Source organism: Schistocerca cancellata, unplaced genomic scaffold (assembly GCF_023864275.1).
Source record: "Schistocerca cancellata isolate TAMUIC-IGC-003103 unplaced genomic scaffold, iqSchCanc2.1 HiC_scaffold_782, whole genome shotgun sequence".
In the NCBI taxonomy this organism is placed as follows: Eukaryota; Metazoa; Arthropoda; class Insecta; order Orthoptera; family Acrididae; genus Schistocerca; species Schistocerca cancellata.
Window position 1 is genome coordinate 439,908 of NW_026046793.1, and position 22,791 is coordinate 462,698.

At 39.6% G+C, this 22,791-nt stretch overlaps 1 protein-coding gene across 7 annotated transcripts in view; it reads right to left on the minus strand.

The window, feature by feature from the left end:
* Window positions 1–22,791, minus strand: part of LOC126143123 (disks large homolog 5-like) — a 1,046,479-nt gene that overhangs the window by 206,984 nt on the left and 816,704 nt on the right. For 4 of the 7 annotated variants that reach the window (XR_007529639.1, XM_049915311.1, XM_049915308.1 and 1 more), the window contains exons 8-9: window positions 2,487–2,652; window positions 2,109–2,274 (exon numbers count right to left, since the gene is read on the minus strand). The exons of 2 other annotated variants lie outside the window; for them this stretch is intronic. Coding sequence is in view for 4 of the 5 variants with exons in the window: in XM_049915311.1 (XP_049771268.1) it covers window positions 2,109–2,274; window positions 2,487–2,652 (332 nt within the window). In the remaining variant the exon portion in view is untranslated. Of the gene's footprint in view, window positions 1–2,108; window positions 2,275–2,486; window positions 2,653–16,525; window positions 16,613–22,791 lie in introns of all 7 variants that reach the window. One more of the 7 variants, XM_049915310.1, reaches the window with a different exon arrangement.

Consider the following 22,791-nt stretch of genomic DNA (forward strand, 5'->3'; position numbering starts at 1 on the left):
AAGAAGTACATTTGGGAAAGACCATGCTTCTATGGCCTTAATTTGCATGAAAAGTTTAGAAGTTAGTGCAATTTGTGAACAACATAAAAATTCAGTTTTAAAAAATCTGTGCAGAGCACACAGTCTGAGTGAGTGAAGCGGCAGATGCTAAGCTGGTAATCAATAAAACTAACTTTTACATGTAAATTATCTTTTCTGCAGAAGTTAGAATGGGTTAGACTTGTGAATAACTTAATCATGGGACTTTAAATTTAGATGCTTTATTACCAATATGAAAAAAAATGGCAAAAAAAATAAATAATTTATCCACCGAGTTTTTCCTAAATACCCAGGTTTTTCTCAACCATGTAGAAGATGCCACCAGTGTGGAGCTGGAAAGAAAGAAAAAGAGAGAGAGAGAGAGTTATGGAATTATTAGGTTAAATGGTAACCTAACAGGAAGCAAACCATAGAAGATGGTTTAAAAACCACTGAGAACAAACATGTGGGCCGGGACTGTTTTTTAATATTAATCACATTATAAGGCTGCTGCACAACCATGCCACAATGGTTTGGAATAAATTTAGTAGAATGACAATATCAATTGGGAATTCTATCTGCTGTAGAGAAGCAATGCAAAGTTTGTAAATGTCTCGGAAAGCACTAGCACATGTTCACACAAGTAGGACCATCTAACCAGAGCTTCATAAAAGATGCATGTGAAACATGTCCTGTTACCTTCAGTTGCTACTTGCTGAGAATTTCCTCACTCATTGACAGCATTTGGGAGATTCAAATGCATTATTAGCAAGTTTCTTCTTCTGAGTGTATTGTACCAGAGTTCTTGAGAATTTTATTTTCTTACAAATAAGTGTACATATTGTGAGTCAGAATAGCAAAATATGAATAGAATGTGCTGTGTATCAGACAAATATTTGGAATATGGGTCCAGGGTGAAAGTGAGGTAAGTTGTGCATCCAGACCATACCTGAATAACAACTAAGAACTATAAACAGTGCAGATCCAGGTAAGGGTACACGTAATTCCAACAGAACAATATACCTGTAATGGTAATAGCTTGCTACCTATGCCACTTTTCCTGAGACTATTTTAACAAACGATACTGGAAATAATGTGTTTAGGACAGATCTTTAATGTGGGATACCAATCTGCACATTTCATTATACAAAAGCACGAGTAAAAAAAAAGGCACATTATCTTCGCATACATTTCAATTCAAATTCGGCACTTAGTTTGCTTCTGTCAGTCAAACACAGCACACGACATGTGATTGAAAGTAACACCACTATTTTATCACACATATAGATTGAATACATGCAATGAGCATTAAATGTGTAATTCAGGATCAAAAACTGCAAAACCTTTAAGATTGCAGCAGAGTTAACATACACTGCAAAAGATCTCTTTGAGACATTTTCCGCACAGTCTACTGCAATAAAGTGTTGAGAAATGTGCTACCTATAGATCTCATCTTGCAGTTGGGTCTTTGTATCAGTAGTTAGGAAAGCAGACACAGTCTAACTCATTTAGGGAACCCTGGAACCAAAATTACAAATGGTAAACGTCCCAAACCTTCCCTGGTGTGGCAACCGTAAGCAGCATCTGAGCTCTACTGGACGGTTTAATGATTGTGTGTGTGTTCTCTTCCTGTAGTCTTGGGAACTGTCATACTATACATTGGTTATAGAATACGAGTCATGTTGTAAGAATATACTCCAATCACAAGTAAATGAGATGAACAGTGAGAGCACTCAAGATGCCACATATACCTCTCATAGAAATGAAAACAACGAACTGGTGAACAAAGGAATTCGAATCGAAACTTCCAAAACAAAACGCAAGAGTAATAACGTGTGATACTTGTGTAGAACAAATAGGATGTACGTACTCCTGGAGGTCCCTTCCTCACACCTTGCTGTTTCAAACTGACATTACACTATGACACTGCAATAAATACTTCTAAATATGTATGTTACAGTTTTTATATTCTGTAACATAGTAGTCAGTCAGTCCACGAAGATATGAATTTTGTTCTTTCAATTATTTAAATCAAGATTATACACTGGACATCAATTGAAATATAGAAACATACATTTGCTGGAACTCACCATACAGCAATGAGGTCTCTTAATGATTGAACCAGTTGATCATTATTAGACAGTAAAGCATCCATATGTTGACTCCACTCACAGGTATTTGAGAATTTGTTGGAACTTTCAGATTCACGTGTTTCATCTGAGTGCATGCCAATGAGATGCTCTAAACGAGGATCGTCTGAAAATTATTTTTGTTTCATAAGCCATATCAAAGTTTCATCATCCTAATGATTTTACAGGTGTCACTTTGTTCTATTTTATTAAAAATGCAGCATTTTGCAGAAATTAATTCAGCCAGACCATCGTGAACACAGTTCTTACAAAGTTCTGGCACATAAATCTAAAGACCAATCATTATTTGCAATGTTTTTCCAAGTTACCATTTCTTACCTGCGAGGATAGACATTTCAGGTAAACTTAGTGTCACATGTCTTGCCATCCTCTTTTGCGCCACAAGATCCAGTATATAGAACAAGTCATTATATGCTGTACCAAAGTCCAATGTCTCTTGTAAAGTAGAATCTCTGTTCATCAGTGATACCATGGTTTCATGCAACTGCAATCAAAGAAAGATTGGGGACACAATTTGGATATTGCAGTTCTGTCATTAACACCTCAAATAATAATAATAATAATAATAATAATAATAATAATAATAATAATAATATCCCGTGGAGGCCCGGGAAAAGAATAGGCCTCCGGTATGTTCTGCCAGTTGTAAAAGGCGACGAAAAGAACAAACCACTAATAGGGCTAGTGTGATTAGTTGGTTCAGGACAGAACTAAAGAAGCCTCGGACAAGCGCCGTCATGGTCGGGGACGACGCTTGAACCCTATGCCCGCGCACAATGGTAATGACACTGCTAGCCAACTGGAAAATTATTTAAATCCAAATAGAGGTGTTTTGCAAGATATGCTTCCTGCAACCACCCTAGAAGGAAAACAAAGACAGAGGATGAGATGGTCAGATGAAGTTAACCGACACCTCATGTTCTGTTATTACCAAGCAACAAACCTAGGAACCAACACAACTGGATACAGATCACAAGTATACACAACATTTATTACCAGATACCCGGAATTAAAATTTTTTAACAGAACAACGACTAGCTGATCAGATCCGTGTAATAATAAAAAATAACAGGATACCCCAGTCAGAATTAGAAAACATCAAACAACAAGTACAACAAATACTGGAACTAAATAATGTGCAATCAGAAGAAGAAGAAAATACAGTAATGGACTCAAACATCCCAGAGCAAACAAAGGACAACACGCATCAATTTTAAACAATCAGAGGAAAACAAAATCTTCAGACAGCCACCAGAACAAGCACAAATAGAACACGAAGTGACACATGTTAGATATAGAAGATAAATTTCAGCTGACATATATAGAATACAAAGACACAAATACAGACATTAGACCATTCTTGCATAGACCGCCAACTAACCCACAAGTCGAAACAACAATAAAAACTACCAACGCAATCTTACACAACAAAATAAATGAAAACAACTATGGAAGAGTTACAACTACTGGTTTATATAGGAGCACTCACGACACTAAATATACACACTAGGCAGAGATCAGAACCAACCAACACACAGAAGAAACCCACAAAACCAGCATGGCAACACAGGCTACAGATCAGAATAGAAAAACTGAGAAAAGACATTGGACAGCTAACACAATTTATAAAAAATGAAATGTCAGAAAAAAAAAAAACGAAAAAGGTTAGGTAAAATCTCACAACAAGAAGCGATAGAGCAATTAAATGAAAAGAAGCAGAAATTACAAGCATTGGCCAAACGACTTAGAAGATACAAAAAAAGTGAAAATAGAAGGAAACAAAACCAAACATTGAACACAAACCAAAAGAAATTTTACCAGACAATAGATAACACACACATTAAAATAGACAATCCACCAAACATAACAGACATGGAACACTTCTGGAGCAACATATGGTCAAACCCGGTACAACATAACAGGCATGCACGGTGGATAAAAGCAGAATCAGACACATACAAGATGATACCACAAATGCCTGAAGTGATAATTTTGCAACATGAAGTCACCCAAGCAATTAATTCTACTCACAATTGGAAAGCCCCTGGAAAAGATAAAATAGCAAATTTCTGGCTAAAGAAGTTCACCTCAACACATTCACATCTAACTAAATTATTTAACAGTTACATTGCAGACCCATACACATTCCCTGATACACTTACACATGGAATAACTTATCTTCAACCTAAAGATCAAGCAGACACAGCAAACCCAGCTAAATATCGCCCCATAACATGCCTACCAACAATATACAAAATATTAACTTCAGTCATCACACAGAAATTAATGACACATACAACACAGAACAAAATTATAAATGAAGAACAAAAAGGCTGCTGCAAAGGAGCACGAGGATGTAAAGAGCAACTGATAATAGATACAGAGGTGACATATCAAGCTAAAACTAAACAAAGGTCCCTACACTACGCATACATTGATTACCAAAAAGCCTTTGATAGTGTACCCCACTCATGGTTACTACAGATTTTGGAAATATACAAAGTAGATCCTAAATTGATACAGTTTCTAAACACAGTAATGAAAAATTGGAAAGCCACACTTAATATCCAAACAAATTCAAATAATCACACATCACAGCCAATACAGATTAAGTGTGGAATATACCAAGGAGACTCATTAAGTCCTTTCTGGTTCTGCCTTGCTCTGAACCCACTATCCAACATGCTAAATAATACATATTATGGATACAATGTTACTGGAACATACCTGCACAAAATCACACCTTTGCTATACATGGATGATCTAAAACTACTGGCAGCAACCAATCAACAACTCAACCAATTACTAAAGATAACAGAAGTATTCAGCAATGATATATAAATATGGCTTTTGGAACAGACAAATGTAAGAAAAATAGCATTGTCAAGGGAAAACACACTAAACAAGAAGATTACATATTGGAGAACCACAGCGACTGCATAGAAGCAATGGAAAAAACAGATGCCTATAAATATCTAGGATACACACAAAAAATAGGAATAGATAATACAAATATTAAAGAAGAACTAAAACAAAAATATAGACAGAGACTAACAAAAATACTGAAAACAGAATTGACAGCAAGAAACAAGACAAAAGCTATAAATACTTATGCTATACGAATATTGACTTACTCATTTGGAGTAGTGAAATGGAGTAACACAGACCTAGAAGCACTCAATACACTTACACGATCACAATGCCACAAATATAGAATACATCACATACATTCAGCAACAGAAAGATTCACATTAAGCAAAACGGAAGGAGGAAGGGGATTTATTGACATAAAAAACCTACATTACGGACATGTAGACAATTTAAGAAAATTCTTTCTAGAACGAGCAGAAACTAGCAAAATACACAAAGCAATCACTCATATAAATACATTGGCTACACCACTGCAATTTCATAACCACTTCTACAATCCTTTAGATCACATAACATCAACAGATACAAAAAAAGTAAATTGGAGAAAGAAAACACTACATGGCACAGCCACACATCGATCAAGACGCATCCAACACATGGCTAAGAAAAGGCAATATATACAGTGAGATGGAAGGATTCATGATTGCAATACAGGATCAAATAATAAACACCAGATATTACAGCAAGCATATTATTAAAGGTCCCAATACCACAACAGATAAAGACAGACTTTGCAAACAACAAATAGAAACAGTAGATCACATCACAAGTGGATGTACAATACTAGCAGATACAGAATACCACAGAAGACATGACAATGTAGCAAAAATAATACATCAACAGCTTGCCTTACAACATAAACTTATAAAACGCGTTCCCACATACAAGTATGTACCACAAAATGTACTGGAGAATGATGAATACAAATTATACTGGAACAGAACGATTATAACAGATAAAACAACACCACATAACAAACCTGACATCATACTCACCAATAAAAAGAAGAAATTAACACAACTAATCGAAATATCCATACCCAATACAACAAATATACAAAAGAAAACAGGAGAAAAAATTGAAAAATACATCCAACTGGCTGAGGAAGTCAAGGACATGTGGCATCAGGATAAAGTCGACATTATCCCAATTATACTATCAACTACAGGAGTCATACCTCACAATATCCACCAGTACATCAATGCAATACAGCTACATCCAAACTTATATATACAATTACAGAAATCGGTAATTATTGATACATGTTCAATTACCCGAAAGTTCCTAAATGCAATATATCGTACAGTTAAAAGGAAGTGACGCTTGATCAAGGTCCGCGTCACTTTCCATTTTTAACCAGACTTAACGTCTGAGAAAGTAAAGAAATAATAATAATAATAATAATAATAATAATAATAATAATAATAATAATAATAGCTCCTGTATAAAAAAAAATGGCAGCCTCGATTCTAAGAGAGATGAAATCATTTATTACAGAAAATCTATTTCATTCACTACAGGACCCTCTTCAGTGCAAATATTAGTTTTAAAATTTGTGCAATAAAAGCACATATTATAACTTCAACATGACCTCAACACACAATAAACGTTGGATGAGGAGTATGTTGATGATTGGTTTGTGGGCTGATTAACCGCACGGTCATCAGTGCCTGTACAGTGTCCCAATCTTTACACAGTCAAATTTTAGCCATGTTCACAAATAATGATGATGTTGAAATGATGGCGCAACACAAACACCCAGTGCCTGGGCAGATAAAATGGCCGAACCAGCCGGGAATCGAACCCGGGACTCTGTGATCCAGAGGCAGCAACGCTAGCCATTAGACCACAAGCTGCGGACGGCCATGTTGAAGTTGTTAGTATGTGCTTTTATTACACGAGTCTTCAATACTTATTTTTGTACTGAAAATGGCCATGCGGTGACAAATCAATTTGCTGTAATAAATTATTTCAAATCTCTTACAACTGAGGCTGCCATTTTTCTTCTTTACAGCACTAATACTGTGGTAGTTGAGAACATGGTTTCCAGAGGAATCCAACCTCAATAAAATAATTTACAACTACAGAAACTAACTTACAAAAATGAATTTTAAAGGGGAAAAAAACATTTTCTCAGCTTCCGGAATGTGTTCGACACAATTTCATACCTTTGACAACAAAACAGGAGCATATGGAATATTGGACAAGCTGAGTGATTGGACTGAAGATTTTCTAGGTAACAGAAAACAACATGTTATTTTCAATAGAGAGAAACCTTCAGATGTACAATACATAAATGTCCTAATGTTGAAAGTACCATGAAGATATTCATGGAAAATACTGTTGTGTACAGAGATGTTGCAACACTAGGAAATTGAATCGAAATCCAACACAATCTGCAAATGATCAATGCTTGGTGCAGGGATTGGCAGGTGACCCTCAACGTAAAACAAATTTAATGAATTGCAAATAAATAGGCAGGAAGACCCACTGCTATATGGCTGAACAACTGCAGAACACTCACTGGATGCAATCACTCCCATAAAACATCTAGGAATGTACGTATGGAGCAGTTTAAAGTGGAATGAACACATGAAACTTATTGCTGCGGCTGACACCAAACAGACTCATTGGAAGATCCTGTGGAGATGGAGGCAACCCACAACGCAGGCAGCTTACAAAACCCTTGTTCAACCAATACTTTATGAACCTCATCAGGCTGGTTTCTGTATCAGACAGGAAAGACACAAGAACAAGGGCATTCAAAGAAGAGCAGCACATTTCGTTAAAGGTTCATTTAGTAAGAGAGTGAAGATGATGCTCAGCTAATCCCAGAGCGACGCTGCAAGAGAAGCATTCTGCACCACTGTGCTCTTTACTGTCAAAACTTCCAAGAGCGTACATTCCTAGAATATATATATGAAGATAGTAATTGTACTTGAGAGAACAGATACCATTGATGACTGTGCAGCTTCTCTAGAATGAATGATACTTGAAACCTTCAGCTGCCTACAGGTGTTGATATACCTCGATGGGGACAGCTGAAAATGTGCCCCCCGACCGGGACTCGAACCCGGGATCTCCTGCTTACATGGCACACACACACACATTTTCAGCTGTCCCCATCGAGGTATATCAACAACACCTGTCAGCAGATAAGGGTTTTAATTAATTATCATTTATTCTAGAGAAGCTGCACGGTGATCAATGGTACCTGTTCTTTCGAGAACAATTACTATCTTCATATATATAGTTAAAGGCTATCCAGCCATTGACGTTCGTCTGTGCAAATGCGCACAGGTTGCCTGAACTCTTATGGGAATAGACAACTTGGTGTGCGCGAGTAATGAGTGGAAGGGCAAATATCTATTAGGTACATTACGTATATAGACGGTGGACAGTTGGGAATGTGGGTCTCACGGGAAGCGTGCAAGGGATAAGTCCCTGCAGTCGCACTATTCGTCTGTACCCTCGGTGGCTCAGACGGATAGAGCGTCTGCCATGTAAGCAGGAAATCCTGGGTTCAAGTCCCGGTCGGGGAACACATTTTCAGCTGTCCCCATCGACGTATATCAACAACACCTGTCGGGAGCTGAGGGTTTCAATTAATTATCATTCCTAGAAGAGTTACTAGTATATTGCTTCCTACAACATGTACAGGGTGTACATATAGTCCGGGAACACACTATTTATTGCACAAGAACCAAACATTGGACAGATATTATACATGTCATTTTGAAGAGAAACCCTGAAAGTTTTTTTTATGTATACCACCACAGCGTAGTTTGGTAAGTTGCTGATAATCAGTGCTAGTTGCAAATGTAGCGCGTTCAGGTGCAGAGCAAGCTTTCTGTGTGTTGGAATTCGAGAAAAACAAGTGTGCTACAGCTGTTCAGTGATTGTTTAGAACCAAGTATGGCAAGAAGCCACCAACATGGAAGGCCATTTACCACTGGCACAACAAATTTGTTACGACGGGTTTCTTGTGCCCGACAGAGAGAGGCAGATGTCCCAGTGCAAGTGAAGTGAATGTGGAGCACGTACGAGAGACATTTGTAAAGACTCCAAAGGAATCTGCTCCAATGACAGTGTGGAAAGTCCTGTGACAGAAGCTGTCCATGAAACCATTCAAATTGGAGCTAGTGCAGAAGCTCAATGACGACAAAGACAAGTGTTTTGAGTTTTGTTTGCAGTTGCAACAATTGAATGAGGATGGGGATGGCATTGTTGATCGCTTAATTTTTAGCGATGAAGCCACTTTTCACACTAATGGGAAAGTGAACAGGCATAATTGTTGAATATGGGGTTCAAAGCATCCACATGAATGCATTGAATTTGAGCACGATTCCCCAAAGGTAAATGTTCTTTGTGCTGTGTCGCATCAAAAACTGTACAGGCCACATTGTTCTTTGCCGAGAGTACTGTCACTGGATATTCCTACTTGGACATGTTGGGGCAATGGCTGATGCCTCAAATGCAATCAGACTCTCCGTTCATCTTTCAGCAGGATGGGGCTCCACCCCGTTTTCATTGCGAAGTTCATCGGTACCTGAACACGGAGCTGCCGCATCGATAGATCATCCTTGCTACAAAAGGGGACAGCTGTTTCATGAAAGGGCCTTCCCGATCACCAGATCTCACTCCGTGTGACTTTTTAATGTGGGGACACATTATAGATCTGGTGTATGTACCGCCCTAGCATGTGATGTAGCAGAGCTCTGGGAGAGAATACGGGAAGCGACTGCCGCAGTCGACGATAATTTAAAGTATTCTTGAACTTTATGTACACACTATTTCGCGACAAGACCGTGGAGGGAAAATTAGAGATACCCCAGACCTCACATGAAAGCTTATCAGCAATCTTTCTTCCCACGAGTCATTTGTGAATGGAATGGGGAAGAGTGTGGGGGTGCGACATTGATACATAACGTACCATCCACCCTCACCTGACTTTGCTTTGTGGAGTATAGATGTAGATGTAGGGAATGGTGATAACCAGCTGACTGCACTTACTTCCATGATCTCATACATTACTGAAATAATTTCAACACAATTTAACCATTGTATCATAACGGAAGCGCATGATCCCTCCTCCATTCTAATATTTTTATTGAACAAATTTTCACATGTCTTCATGTAGCTTAGTCTACCAACAACAAGTAAGGCACTCCTTCCTTTCTTTGGTGTACGAGGGTGGTTTGAAAATTTCTCGGAATCACCACAAGAGGTCAGCACCAGCACAACGAGTGTTTCACGTGATATTCATTGGACTGTTGTCTGTAAACAGGTGTCATGCTCTCGGAAGAGAGCTGTGGCTGTGACTTGGCTCTGTTGCTCCCACGTAGTGATTTGCAAAGATGGGGGGAAAAAGGAAGGAAAAAAAAATGAAAATTCAAGATTCGAGCAGAGATTAAGAACTTTGTAAAGAAATGTATGAAAGCAAAGGACATTCATGCCGATTTCCAGAATACACTAGGGGACAATGCATCTTCATATACAACTGTTGCCAAGTGGGTGAACGAATTTACATTTGGTCGAGAGATCTTAGATGATTCGCACAGTGGCCGGCCAAGACGTGTCACTACTCCAGAAATCATTGCATAAGTGCACAAAATAGGTGTGGAGGATCGCCCATTGAAAATGCGTGAAATTGCTCACACTTGCCAGATATCATCTGAAAAGGTATATCGCATTTAAACTGAAGAATTAGAAATGAAAATATTATCTGCAAGATGGGTGCTGCGACTCTTGACATGTACCCCCACACGTGCCAGTGGCATGGCAAAATTACACGAACTAAGGTATAAATTCTTGTCACACCTACTTTATTCACCTGATATGGCTCTGACAGACTTCCATCTCTTCCCAAAACTAAAAATTTTTCTTGGTGGACGCAGATTCACTTCAAATGAAGAATTGATAGCTGGAATTAACAATTCTTTTGCAAGTCTGGAGGAAACTCATTTTCGAGATGGGATCAAGGCACTGGAACATTGTTGGACCAAGTGCATTAGTCTACAAGGAGACTACATTGAAAAATGAAAAAAATGTTTCAGTGATGTAAGTACTTTTTTTTCTATTCCATTCTGAGAACTTTTCAAACCATCCTCATATCTTAATTAAATTTCCAGCTTCGTATAAAATGCCAAGGTGTTCCTTCCACTTAGTGATACCTGCAACACTTTCTAAAATCTAACAATATTATGGAAAGGACAGCTGCTACTCATCATATAGCACAGGTGCCGAGTTGCAGAAAGGCACAACAAAAAACTGTCAGAAAATCAGCTTTCAGCCAACAAGATATTTATCAAAAATATGCTCCCCCTCCCTCTTCTCCACACACAAATACAACCTATGTTTGTGCCTATCTGCAACTCAGCATCTCCGGTATATGGTGAGAAGCAACTATCCTTTTCATAATACTGTTGCATTCCAACCTGAATTTTCCATTGTTTGACTTTCTACAATCTTTTCTTCATTAAGCACTAACCTCCATACTATTAGGTTGCTGCGTAAGTTCATAGCATTTGTACCTAAGCTTATTAACACAACAGATACACGTAACAAGGATTTAGTCATCACTGACATATTCTTCTTCAATGTTTACAACAGTCTGCCAATGCCAGGGTAACTTTCCAATTAAACTGTAGGAATCATGTGGCTATCAGGTGAAGAACTAGTCGAGCCATGCTCAGAGGGTGTTTCCATCTGGAAAGGGAGTACCTTGAAAGCTGTTTGATAGAGAGCAGAGAACGTGGAAATCTGAGGTCGCAAAATCAGGTGAATAAGGTGGGTGCGGAGTGACTTTCCAACCCAGCTCCAGTATTACTTTTCAGTCCTGCAGAATGCAGGAGGACATTACTGCGGAGTAGCATCACATCACGCTATCTTCCCGGTCATTGTTCTTGGATTGCATTTGCCAGACATTTCAGTTGTTGTCAGTAAATGTCAGCAGTAATGGTTACGCCTTAGCGAAGCAATTTGTAGTACACCATACCGTCATTGTTCTACCAGATGCATAACATTATCTTTTGTGGATGCATGCACGTCTTGTACAGTGAGTAGCTGCTGCGTTTTCCTTAAGTTAGCATAAAGACATCATTTCTCAACAACAACAACAACATACAAATGGTCGGTGTTGTTCATGAGCTAATTGATGACACAAGCGGAGATGCATATATGGCCACCCACTCAATTTTGTGATTTTGGCTTGGGCCATGTGCTACCCAAATATCTAATTTTTTTTTACCCTTCCCCACTGCATGCAAATATCTTCTTGTTGTCTTCAGTCCTGAGACTGGTTTGATGCAGCTCTCCATGCTACTCTATCCTGTGCAAGCTGCTTCATCTCCCAGTACCTACTGCAACCTACATCCTTCTGAATCTGCTTAGTGTAGTCATCTCTTGGTCTCCCTCTACTATTTTTACCATCCACGCTGCCCTTCAATGCTAAATTGGTCCTCCCTTGATGCCTAAGAACATGTCCTACCAAACGATCCCTTCTTCTAGTCAAGTTGTGCCACAAACTCCTCTTCTCCCCAATCCTATTCAATACCTCCTCATTAGTTATGTGATCAACCCATCTAATCTTCAGTATTCTTCTGTAGCACCACATTTCGAAAGCTGATATTCTATTCTTGTCCGAACTATTTATCATCCATGTTTCACTTCCACACATGGCTACACTCCTCACAAATACTTTCAGAAACGACTTCCTGACACTTAAATCTATACTTGATGTTAACAAATTTCTCTTGTTCAGAAACGCGTTCCTTGCCATTGTCAGTCTACATTTTATATCCTCTCTACTTCGACCATCATCAGTTATTTTGCTCCCCAAATAGCAAAACTCGTTTACTACTATAAGTGTCTCATTTCCTAATCTAATTCCCTCAGCATCACCCAATTTAATTTGACTACATCCCATTATCCTCGTTTTGCTTTTATTGGTGTTCATCTTATATCCTCCTTTCAAGACACTGTCAATTCTGTTCAACTGCTCTTCCAAGTCCTTTGCTATGTCTGACAGAATTACAATGTCATCGGCAAACCTCAAAGTTTTTATTTCTTCTCCATGGATTTTAATACCTACTCCGAACTTTCCTTTTGTTTCCTTTACTGCTTGCTCAATATACAGATTGAATAACATTGGGGATAGGCTACAACCCTGTCTCACTCTCTTCCCAACCACTGCTTGCCCCTCGACACTTATAACTGCCATCTGGTTTCTGTACGAATTGTAAATAGCCTTTCACTCCCTGTATTTTACCCCTGCAACCTTCAGAATTTGAGAGTATTCCAGTCAACATTGTAAAAGCTTTCTCTAAGTCTACAAATGCTAGGAACATAGGTTTGCCTTTTCTTAATCTAGCTTCTAAGATAAGTCATAGGGGTCAGTATTGCCTCACGTGTTCCATTACTTCTACGGAATCCAAACTGATCTTCGTTTTCCTACTGTCGAATTCCAGTCACCCATGACTATTAAATTTTCGTCTCCCTTCACTACTTGAATAATTTCTTTTATCTCATCATACATTTCATCAGTTTCTTCATCATCTGCAGAGGTTGTAGGCATATAAACTTTTACTACTGTAGTAGGCGCGGGCTTCATGTCTATCTTGGCCACAATAATGCGTTCACTATGCTGTTGGTAGTAGCTTACTCGCACTCTTATTTTTTTATCCATTATTAAACCTATTCCTGCATTACCCCTATTTGATTTTGTATTTATAACTCTGTATCCACCTGACCTAAAGTCTTGTTCCTTCTGCTATCGAACTTCACTAATTCCCACTATATCTAACTTTAGCCAATCCATTTCCCTTTTTAAATTTTCTCACCTACATGCCCGATTAAGGGATCTGACATTCCACACTCTGATCCGTAGAACGCTAGTTTTCTTTCTCCCGAGTCCTCTCGAGTAGTCCCCACCCGGAGATCCGAATGGGGGACTATTTTACCTCCGGAATATTTTACCCAAGAGGACGCCATCATTTAATCATACAGTAAAGCTGCATGCCCTCGGGAAAAATTACGGCTGTAGTTTCCCATTGCTTTCAACCGTTCGCAGTACCAAAACAGCAAGGCCGTTTTGGTTAGTGTTACAGGGCCAGATCAGTCAATCATCCAGACTGTTGCCCCTGCAACTACTGAAAAGGCTACTGCCCCTCTTCAGGAACCACACCTTTGTCTGGCCTCTCAACAGATACCCCTCTGTTGTGGTTGGACCTACGGTATGGCTATCTGTATCATTGAGGCACACCAGCCTCCCCACTAACGGCACGGTCCATGGTTCATGGGGGGATTTATTCCAATACTACAATAAATATAACAGTACAACTGCCTACGAGAGCATAGGCTTTTACAGCCTTTGTCATCTTCAATAAAACAGTTCTGGGTGTAAAACCATGTTATGTTGATGCCACTATACTCAGAAGCAGTTTATTGAAGAAACAATAGTTTAAACTACAGCCAAAGATAGTTTCGTCTTATGTTCCCAAACACAAGCTGTAACATTTCTTCTGTAACAGAAGCAGTGAAAGTAGATATTGCAGTTTTCCATTCATTGATGGATTTTGGACAGTTGCTTTTGCTAAACCCCGGGAAAAAAAAATGGTCAGGTGGTGTTAGGTCAGGCGATCGTGGAGGCCAAAGTCAGTTAAATAATGCGATCACCAAAAAACATCAGCAAGCAGTGACATTGAAATGCGAGCTGTATGTGAAGTTACACCATCTTGTTGAAAATAACTGGTTAACAATTATACGGCACTGCAGAGAGACTTTGTGAATGTTGGGAGAGTCCACTTGATGGGAAGTAACACAGGCTTCAAACTGTGTGCGTCTGCACGCGTGTGCGCCCCCTGTATGTGTACGCACTGAATTGAGTCTATCAGTTCTAGTGGGCGCCTGTATAACACTCGTCATGTGGTGCAAGGAAAGATGAACATGACAGAATAATATTAAGTAGTAGCAAGTAAGTCGCAGAACATATACTGTGCATGGCTGTTTTCGTGTTTGCAGACATTAAGCGGGCAGTGTGGAATACAAGGAAACAGCAAGAAGTGGTGACAAATTGCTTCACCCGCTGTGGGTGGCACATTTTACGTTTTGTGGTGGTGGCTTGGCAGTGGCTTGACTGTCAAAGAGCAACCACACTCTCCAAAAATTAACATGAGAGACAGGATGGTTTTGCGACAGTTGAAATATACTGCAATCTGGACTGTCATATTGAGCCTTCAAGGCATATGTCTTATGAAAGTTGTGTTCTTCTCTAATTCGTGAATCACACTAATGAGCCATACAACTACTCAAGGAAATATATGTCTGAAACTAGAGGACGTGCTTTTTATGATATGAGTCTAAGTTTTCTTCTTTTGCTCCAGTAACTTCAGAATGTTAAGAAGTCGAGCCTTTCCTCAGCAACACACAGGATTTCTGAGGCACTGATTAGCAGGACCCCGACTTCAAGAAAATCAACTGTAGCACTCGATTAAAAGGAAAAGGTAAATACTTCAGATGTTACGTCGGGTAACAGATCTTGTTAAGTGTTCTGACTCAGTTTCAAGTACAAGGTGCGAGCCAGCAGCTACACGAAACCCTAAAACACCAAGAAAAACACTTCAGTGAGCGTGCTCTTGTGAGATCAGACTGAAGTTTAACAATAAGGATGATGGGTGACCTGTTAAACACTTTCACTGTACATCAATCTTTGGCACACTAATGGTTTAGTCGAGTCATCACGTGGATTTATGAGTGGGATCCTGAGAAAAAGTGGAAAAGTAAGGAGTGGCACACACACATCTACTTGACCAAAAACAGCTCAAATAAGCAAATCAAAGATCAAAACAAAGCAAATTTGCTTTTTTGACAGTAGGGCTATCGTGCATAAAGAATTTGTTCCTCCAGGACAAACTTTCAACCAAATGTTTTACAAAGCTAAAGTTGAAAGGCTCAGGAAAGAGAGAATTATTAACTGAGACTGGACATTGCACACAAGTGGATGCTGCTTCGTGAGATCACCCCATGCCATGCGGCCACTTCCATCGTGGAATTTTTTACTTAAAAAGGCTTTCATATTGTTCTGTGGCCCACTATTCACCTGAACTGAGTCCTTTTGATTTTTTCCCCAAAATTGAAAAATGTCTTAAAATGACATTTTGGGATTCAGGAACATTCAGAAGAATGTGACCGAGAGCACTGCAACCCAGAGTGGGAACAATGAGTGCCAGTGTATAGTTGCCCAAGGGAGTTCCCTTGGGCAATATTATTGACTGAAAAAATAAAAACTACGGTACATAAAAAATCAGTCTCATTACTTTTCTCCCACATCAAATATACAGAAATGATGGTGTAACTACATATGCATCATGCAACATGAAAGCTATACAAGACCTGCTTATCTTCATGGAAGAGAAGGAGATACTTACAGCTTTAAGTTCCTCTGCTGAAGCTCTTCTCAGTTGGTTCATTAGTTCTGTGAGATGATTTGGTGCTTCCTTGGCTTCTATGTCTACCTGTGAACGTTTCCTTCTAGCTTTTTCCGCTGCTTTCTCAATATTGTGCCAGCTATGAGACAAATCGCTAGCTGAATTCATTAATTCCTTCTGAGCACTTTTCTGGAAAAAAAGGGCCGTACATTAAAACAATATTCATTTCAGCTGTTGCAGGTATAGAGGAACAGGAGTTATTTCTTGGCAAGTATTACATTTCTTCAGCACCAATGAATGTTGATTCTACTGCACACAGTGTCGCCTTTGTGAGAAAGCATTAACCACAGGACAAATAGCAATCACAAACTTTACACAGTTACATAAGACATAATATGGCTGATATGATTTTACTTCATTTAAAGAGTTCTGGGCAGATTGGAAAAATCCCTATCTTAAACAATGTAATATTTATTCATATAAAAGGTACCTTTTTCAGCAATTATTGGGAATAAAAATTTGAAGAAAATATGCCTTGGGTTGCACATTTCTAGCCACTAACAAAGGTATTTCTGAAAGTATTTATTATTTTTAAGATAATTATATTTGTGAAAAGTAGACAAACTTTCTACACCGTTCGATGTACATAAGGCTAACTTCTTTGAGATTTACAAAATACGAAAATCCCCGTGTTAAAATATGCACAATACTCCAATGAGTATACCCCATAATTTTGAACAAATTCTGGTTAATAGAAACCAAGAAAGTACACTTTTTCTTGAAAAATACAACTTACAGAAAACAGCCATTAAAGTTGTCAATGCCTCCCAGCTCCATACATTGGGTTGTCTGCATCCTCTTCCATTTCATCTTGCAATATCCTTTTTCCTCCCTGTCTTGCCATTGTTTCAAAGTCTCAAACAGTTCTCAGACACAAAAAGCCTTTCTTTATCTAAATTTAACATTTGTTTTACTGCAAAATGACCAAAGGTTTCAAGCAGCCTTTTCAGTACTTCATATCTTGCAACATTTCCTTCACTGAATGTTGTCACTGCATCCAAGACACCAAAATGCAGTATACCGATTGCCACCAAAACTCTCGGGAATTCTCTCCCAGATTACACTGTTCGTGGACTCGTTAGGATTTTGGGAGTGATTTTCGTCAGTGGACTTACATCTGACAAATCCTTGGAAGTTTCTTTCAAGATTTCTACTTGCAAAAGAAATAGCTGGTTTGTAAATAGAATCACTTTCTGGAAGGCCTATGACTGGGTTTATTGTCTCTTGAAGAGGTGAAACAAAACTGCCCACACAGCTTTTCTAATATCTTCTATGCTACTGCTATACCATAATAGTTTTGAATTCTTTCCTTGACAGATTTTTTCATGTCTATTCTTACCATCTAATCGTCAGCCATCTTCCAATTTCTTTCCCTTATATGCAGTTTTCAGTCCTCATAGCCTCATACCCATTTGCTTTTTTGCACTCCTGCTTGGTGATCGTTACGTTTTCTCCACGTAGCTTCTCTTCCTCAAGTGTTTTGAAAGCTACTGAATCACTACCTCCTAAATAATTGCTCTCAGAGGTGGGGGATTCAAAAATCAAATTTCAATCTGAGAACTATTACATACGAGGGGCATCTGAAAAGTCCGTGCAAAGTCCAAGAGATGGCACCACTGGCCCGTATCGAGGTCATGTTCAGTTAGTAGTATCTTTTCAGCCATATTGGTCTATTTCTTTGTGTTTGACATTCGCGTGAATCAAGGAAGTGGAGTCATTGTCAAACAAATGGACAAAAAAATTTCTTGTGGTGATTAAACATTACTTTATGAAAGGCAAAACACCTCAGGAGACTGAAGAGAAGCTTGATAAACACTGCTGTGACTCTGCACCTTTGATTAGAACAGTTTATAAGTGGTTTCAAAATTTTCGGAGTGGCCATATGGCCACAAGTGATGCTGAACATTCTGGATGCCCTGTGGAGGTTACAATTCCAGAAATCATTGATAAAATCCATGATATGGTGATGGATGACAGAAGAGATAAGGTGCGTGAGATTGCTAGTGCTGTGGGCATCTCAAATGAATGGGTACATATTATTTTGCATAAATATTTGGACATGAGAAAGCTATCCACAAGATGGGTTCAGCGATTGCTCGCGCTTGACCAAAAACTGAATTGTGCGAAGCATTGCAAGGATGATTTGCAGCCGTTCAGGAAGAATCCACAGGACTAACTGTCGTTTCAACACTGTGGATGAAACATGGATACATTACTATACTCCTGAGCTCAAACAACAATCTAAACAATGGGTTACCAAGGGAGAATCTGCACCAAAAAAGGCAAAGACCATTCCTTCGGCCGGAAAGGTTATGGCGACTGTCTTTTGGGATTCGACTATCTGGAAAAGGTAAAACTATTACAGGTGCATATTATTCATCATTATTGGACTGTTTGAAAACCGAGCTGCAAGAAAAACGCTGGCAATTGGACCACAAAAAAGTCCTTTTTTATCACGACAATACACCTTCACACACCTCAGCAGTAGTGGTCACAAAATTAATGGAAATAGGATTCCAACTCATTTCACATCCCCCCTATTCTCCAGACTACTATTTGTTCCCCAATTTGAAGAAATAGCTGGCAGGACAATGATTTTATTGAAACGAGGAGGTGATTGCAGGAACTAATAGCTGTTTTGCATACGGATAATTCCTATTATTCGGAAGGGATCAACAAATTATAATCACATTGGATGAAGTGCATAAGTCTAAAAGGAGACTATTTCAAAAAACAAAGGTTTACGCCAAACACATAAGTAGCTTTTATTTATGCACAGACTTTTCAAATGCCCCTCGTATACATGGTTACTCGCACAATGTTTTGTTGAAACAAATGAATAAACCAGAACTAAGGAGATAATACGTGTTTTATTTATTATTGGGAATGGTAAATTCTGTAGACCATGACTAGAGGGGGGGGGGGGGAGGGGGAATGGAAATTAAGATATCAACCTGTCCGGAGCCCCTAAAATTATGGAAATGATAATTTTCTCATGCTCCTTCAGATATCGAAAAACAGTTGTTTACTGTGTGTTAGAGGATATACAGTCACTGACAACATATTCATTTCCAGAAAGTCATACGTGGGAAACATGATCCATAATTAATCAACAAACTGAGGTTAGTGATATAAATATTCAGGAGATTATGTATATTTATTTTGTGTGTGTGTGTGTGTGTGTGTGTGTGTGTGTGTGTGTGTGTGTGTAATCACAGGTTTTTCATTGTTCCACAGGTCTGTCATCAACTACTTTAAGAGAGGCTACAGGTATTATCTAATAGTTGTTTCATAATGTCCACTGGACCCTCGCCCCCTCCTCCTGACTCTTAGTTTTCCATTCCACAAACGCTCCTGCTTACACGTGTCACATGCATATATGTCAATGTGTGCACGGAAGTAAATGTGGAGAACATGTGATCTGAGTAACTGTTTCTAACTCTAGAATTTTTCCATCTTCCATTTTTGTGCAGTTGCTATCTACAAATGATAAATTTGATCCATTGGTGGATTTCACACAGGACCAAAACTTATCCTTTGACAAACTGGCAATGCAGGTTTCACTTTCAAAAGCACTAAAGACATCTTGCACAGCTGATCTTATGTCTGCATGAACCTTTTTTTGGTTATGTTGCATTGCTGGCCACGCCAACAGGAAGAGGCACACAATCAGAGCTCCACAGTTTGTTGTTTTGAAGAGGGTAAACTCAGTCCAGTGTTTTGAGCATGAAAACATGGTCCAAGTAGACTATTCTTTTTATTATCCTTGGGTCATGTTCAAGCACCCATAACACGTTCAGAAATGGTGACATTGGTTTATACATCAATTGTTGACAAGATCTTGCACATACATACACTTTATAACCCAAGTTATTTACATATCTTATGCTTCCAGCTTCTTTTCACACTCCAATACATTGTCGATACATGTGAACAGGTATGCTTCTTATTTTGGTGCGTATGTGGCACAAAGGCAATACAACAATGTATGTGATAACGTCCTTTAGCTGACAAAAACAAACTTCCTATGTCATAGTATAGGTACAACTGTTATGGTATGACTGAAGATGTTTACGATCTTATCTGTGGATGGTCAATAACATTAAGTAAGGTACTGGTGGAATATTCACTGGCATAAGCTTGTTATTCTCTCACATGCTATCTTGTTGGAAGTAAAGGATTGAAACTCTTACATCAGATATTATGTCACGTGTAATATTAGAAATTGTGGTACAGTCCAACCACAGAAGCCTTTTAATGAGGTGTGCCAGTAAGTTTAGGAAATAAAATAATACTGATGTATTAAAATAAATATCTCTCGCTCCCTCAAACACACACACACACACACACACACACACACACACACACACACACACACACACACAGTAGGTGAATCTTTTTTCACCATGCAGTGTTATAATGAAACAGGAAAACCATAGTTGGTTGCACCATGTCATTAGTCATTTCAACAATATATTACAGTACAGATATTGGAACCTGCAAGTGTTATGTGAAGAAGGGACCTACTTTGGATTGCCTGTACGGACCACCTAAACCACACTACAACTGTTGTGACAGTGCCGCGACATTTAACAGTGCCACCACGACAGCACGTGCAAACGGCGATAGAGGCGCTCCGCAACTCGGCTGAACGCGGGAGCGCCACCTAGCTACGAACGGCGCCGGCCGCATGTCACAGCACGGCAGTCGAATGAGAGATACTGAGTTGTTATCGTGTAACTAGCTATTGTTTCTAAGTGAGTGTGTTTGAATATCCACACAATTATTGGTGATTAGAGGTTATAACACTTTTTGGCGACGAGGTCGGATATTTTCACTGCGTTGTGGATTTGTGTGTTCGTGACGGGGCAGACACGGAACAGCTTATGCAAGCACTCATTGAACAGCAAACACAGTTGACTGCTGCTATTCAGGTGTTGTCGACGTCGCTTACTCGTCGTCTGTCTTCCTCTTCTCAGCCTCCGTTCCCTCCTTACGACGAGGCCGCTGAAAACTGGGAGGATTACGAGAAGCGTTTGCGGCAACACTTCTCGGCTTTCGGCGTTGTCGACACTCCTATGTTTAATTCGTTATTTCTATCTTGGATTCCCCCACGGATCTATCAGCTGCTATCTCAGTTAGCCCCTCTGCGGGAACCTGCCTCTCTGTCCCTCCAAGAAATGTGTGACTTATTGTCTAACTATTACCGCAGAAACACCCACATCGTTGCCGCCCGCGTGGCGTTCTACCGGTGTCGTAAAAAGCCCAATCAATCTTACCGGGCTCGGGTGGCGGAACTACACGGTCTGAGTCAGTTTGTCACGGACACTCAACACGAGTCTTATGCTGATTCAATGGTTAGGGATGCTATTCTAGGGCTTGCTCCTGATAAAGAAGTTAGACAACGTGCCCTACAACTGCCAAACCCGTCATTGTCTGAAGTTCTAAGCATCGCTCAATCCTTTGAAGTGTCTCACACTGCTGGCGCGCAAATAGACGTGTGGTGTGACGGAGGCGCTGTACAGTCAAGGTGGTGGTGGGTAGTGTTTAACGTCCCGTCGACAACGGGGTCATTAGAGACGGAGCGCAAGCTCGGGTTAGGGAAGGATTGGGAAGGAAATCGGCCGTGCCCTTTCAAAGGAACCATCCCAGCATTTGCCTGAAACGATTTAGGGAAATCACGGAAAACCTAAATCAGGATGGCTGGAGACGGGATTGAACGTCTGTACAGTCAACTTTCGACACGGACAATTTGCCTGTTTCACAGGGGAACGAAGATGTGGCGGCGGTTCACTCACGTAAACAACGTCGCGTTGGGCCGCGACGCTCGCAGCGAAAACAGCAACCGCAGAAACAGGTTCGTTCCGCACTTCCTTCTCGTCCACGTTGTTTCGCACAGCATGACGGGGCCACGTGTCCGAAACGTTGGGCCACATGTAATTCGTGTAGGAAAAAAGGCCACATTGCTTCTGTATGTCGGTCCCCTAAAGTTCCTGTCGACGAGGACGAGGCATCGGACACGGATGTTAACTGTGTGCTTTCTCAAACAAATAAGTTGTTTGTTACTGTTCGTGTTCTGGATAAAGACATTCGCATGCAAGTGGACACTGGCTCTGCAGTAACTCTCATTAATTCTCGCACGTATTTGGAGTTGGGCTCCCCTCCCTTGTCTCCAGTTACGCGAAATCTGAGAACTTATAATAAAC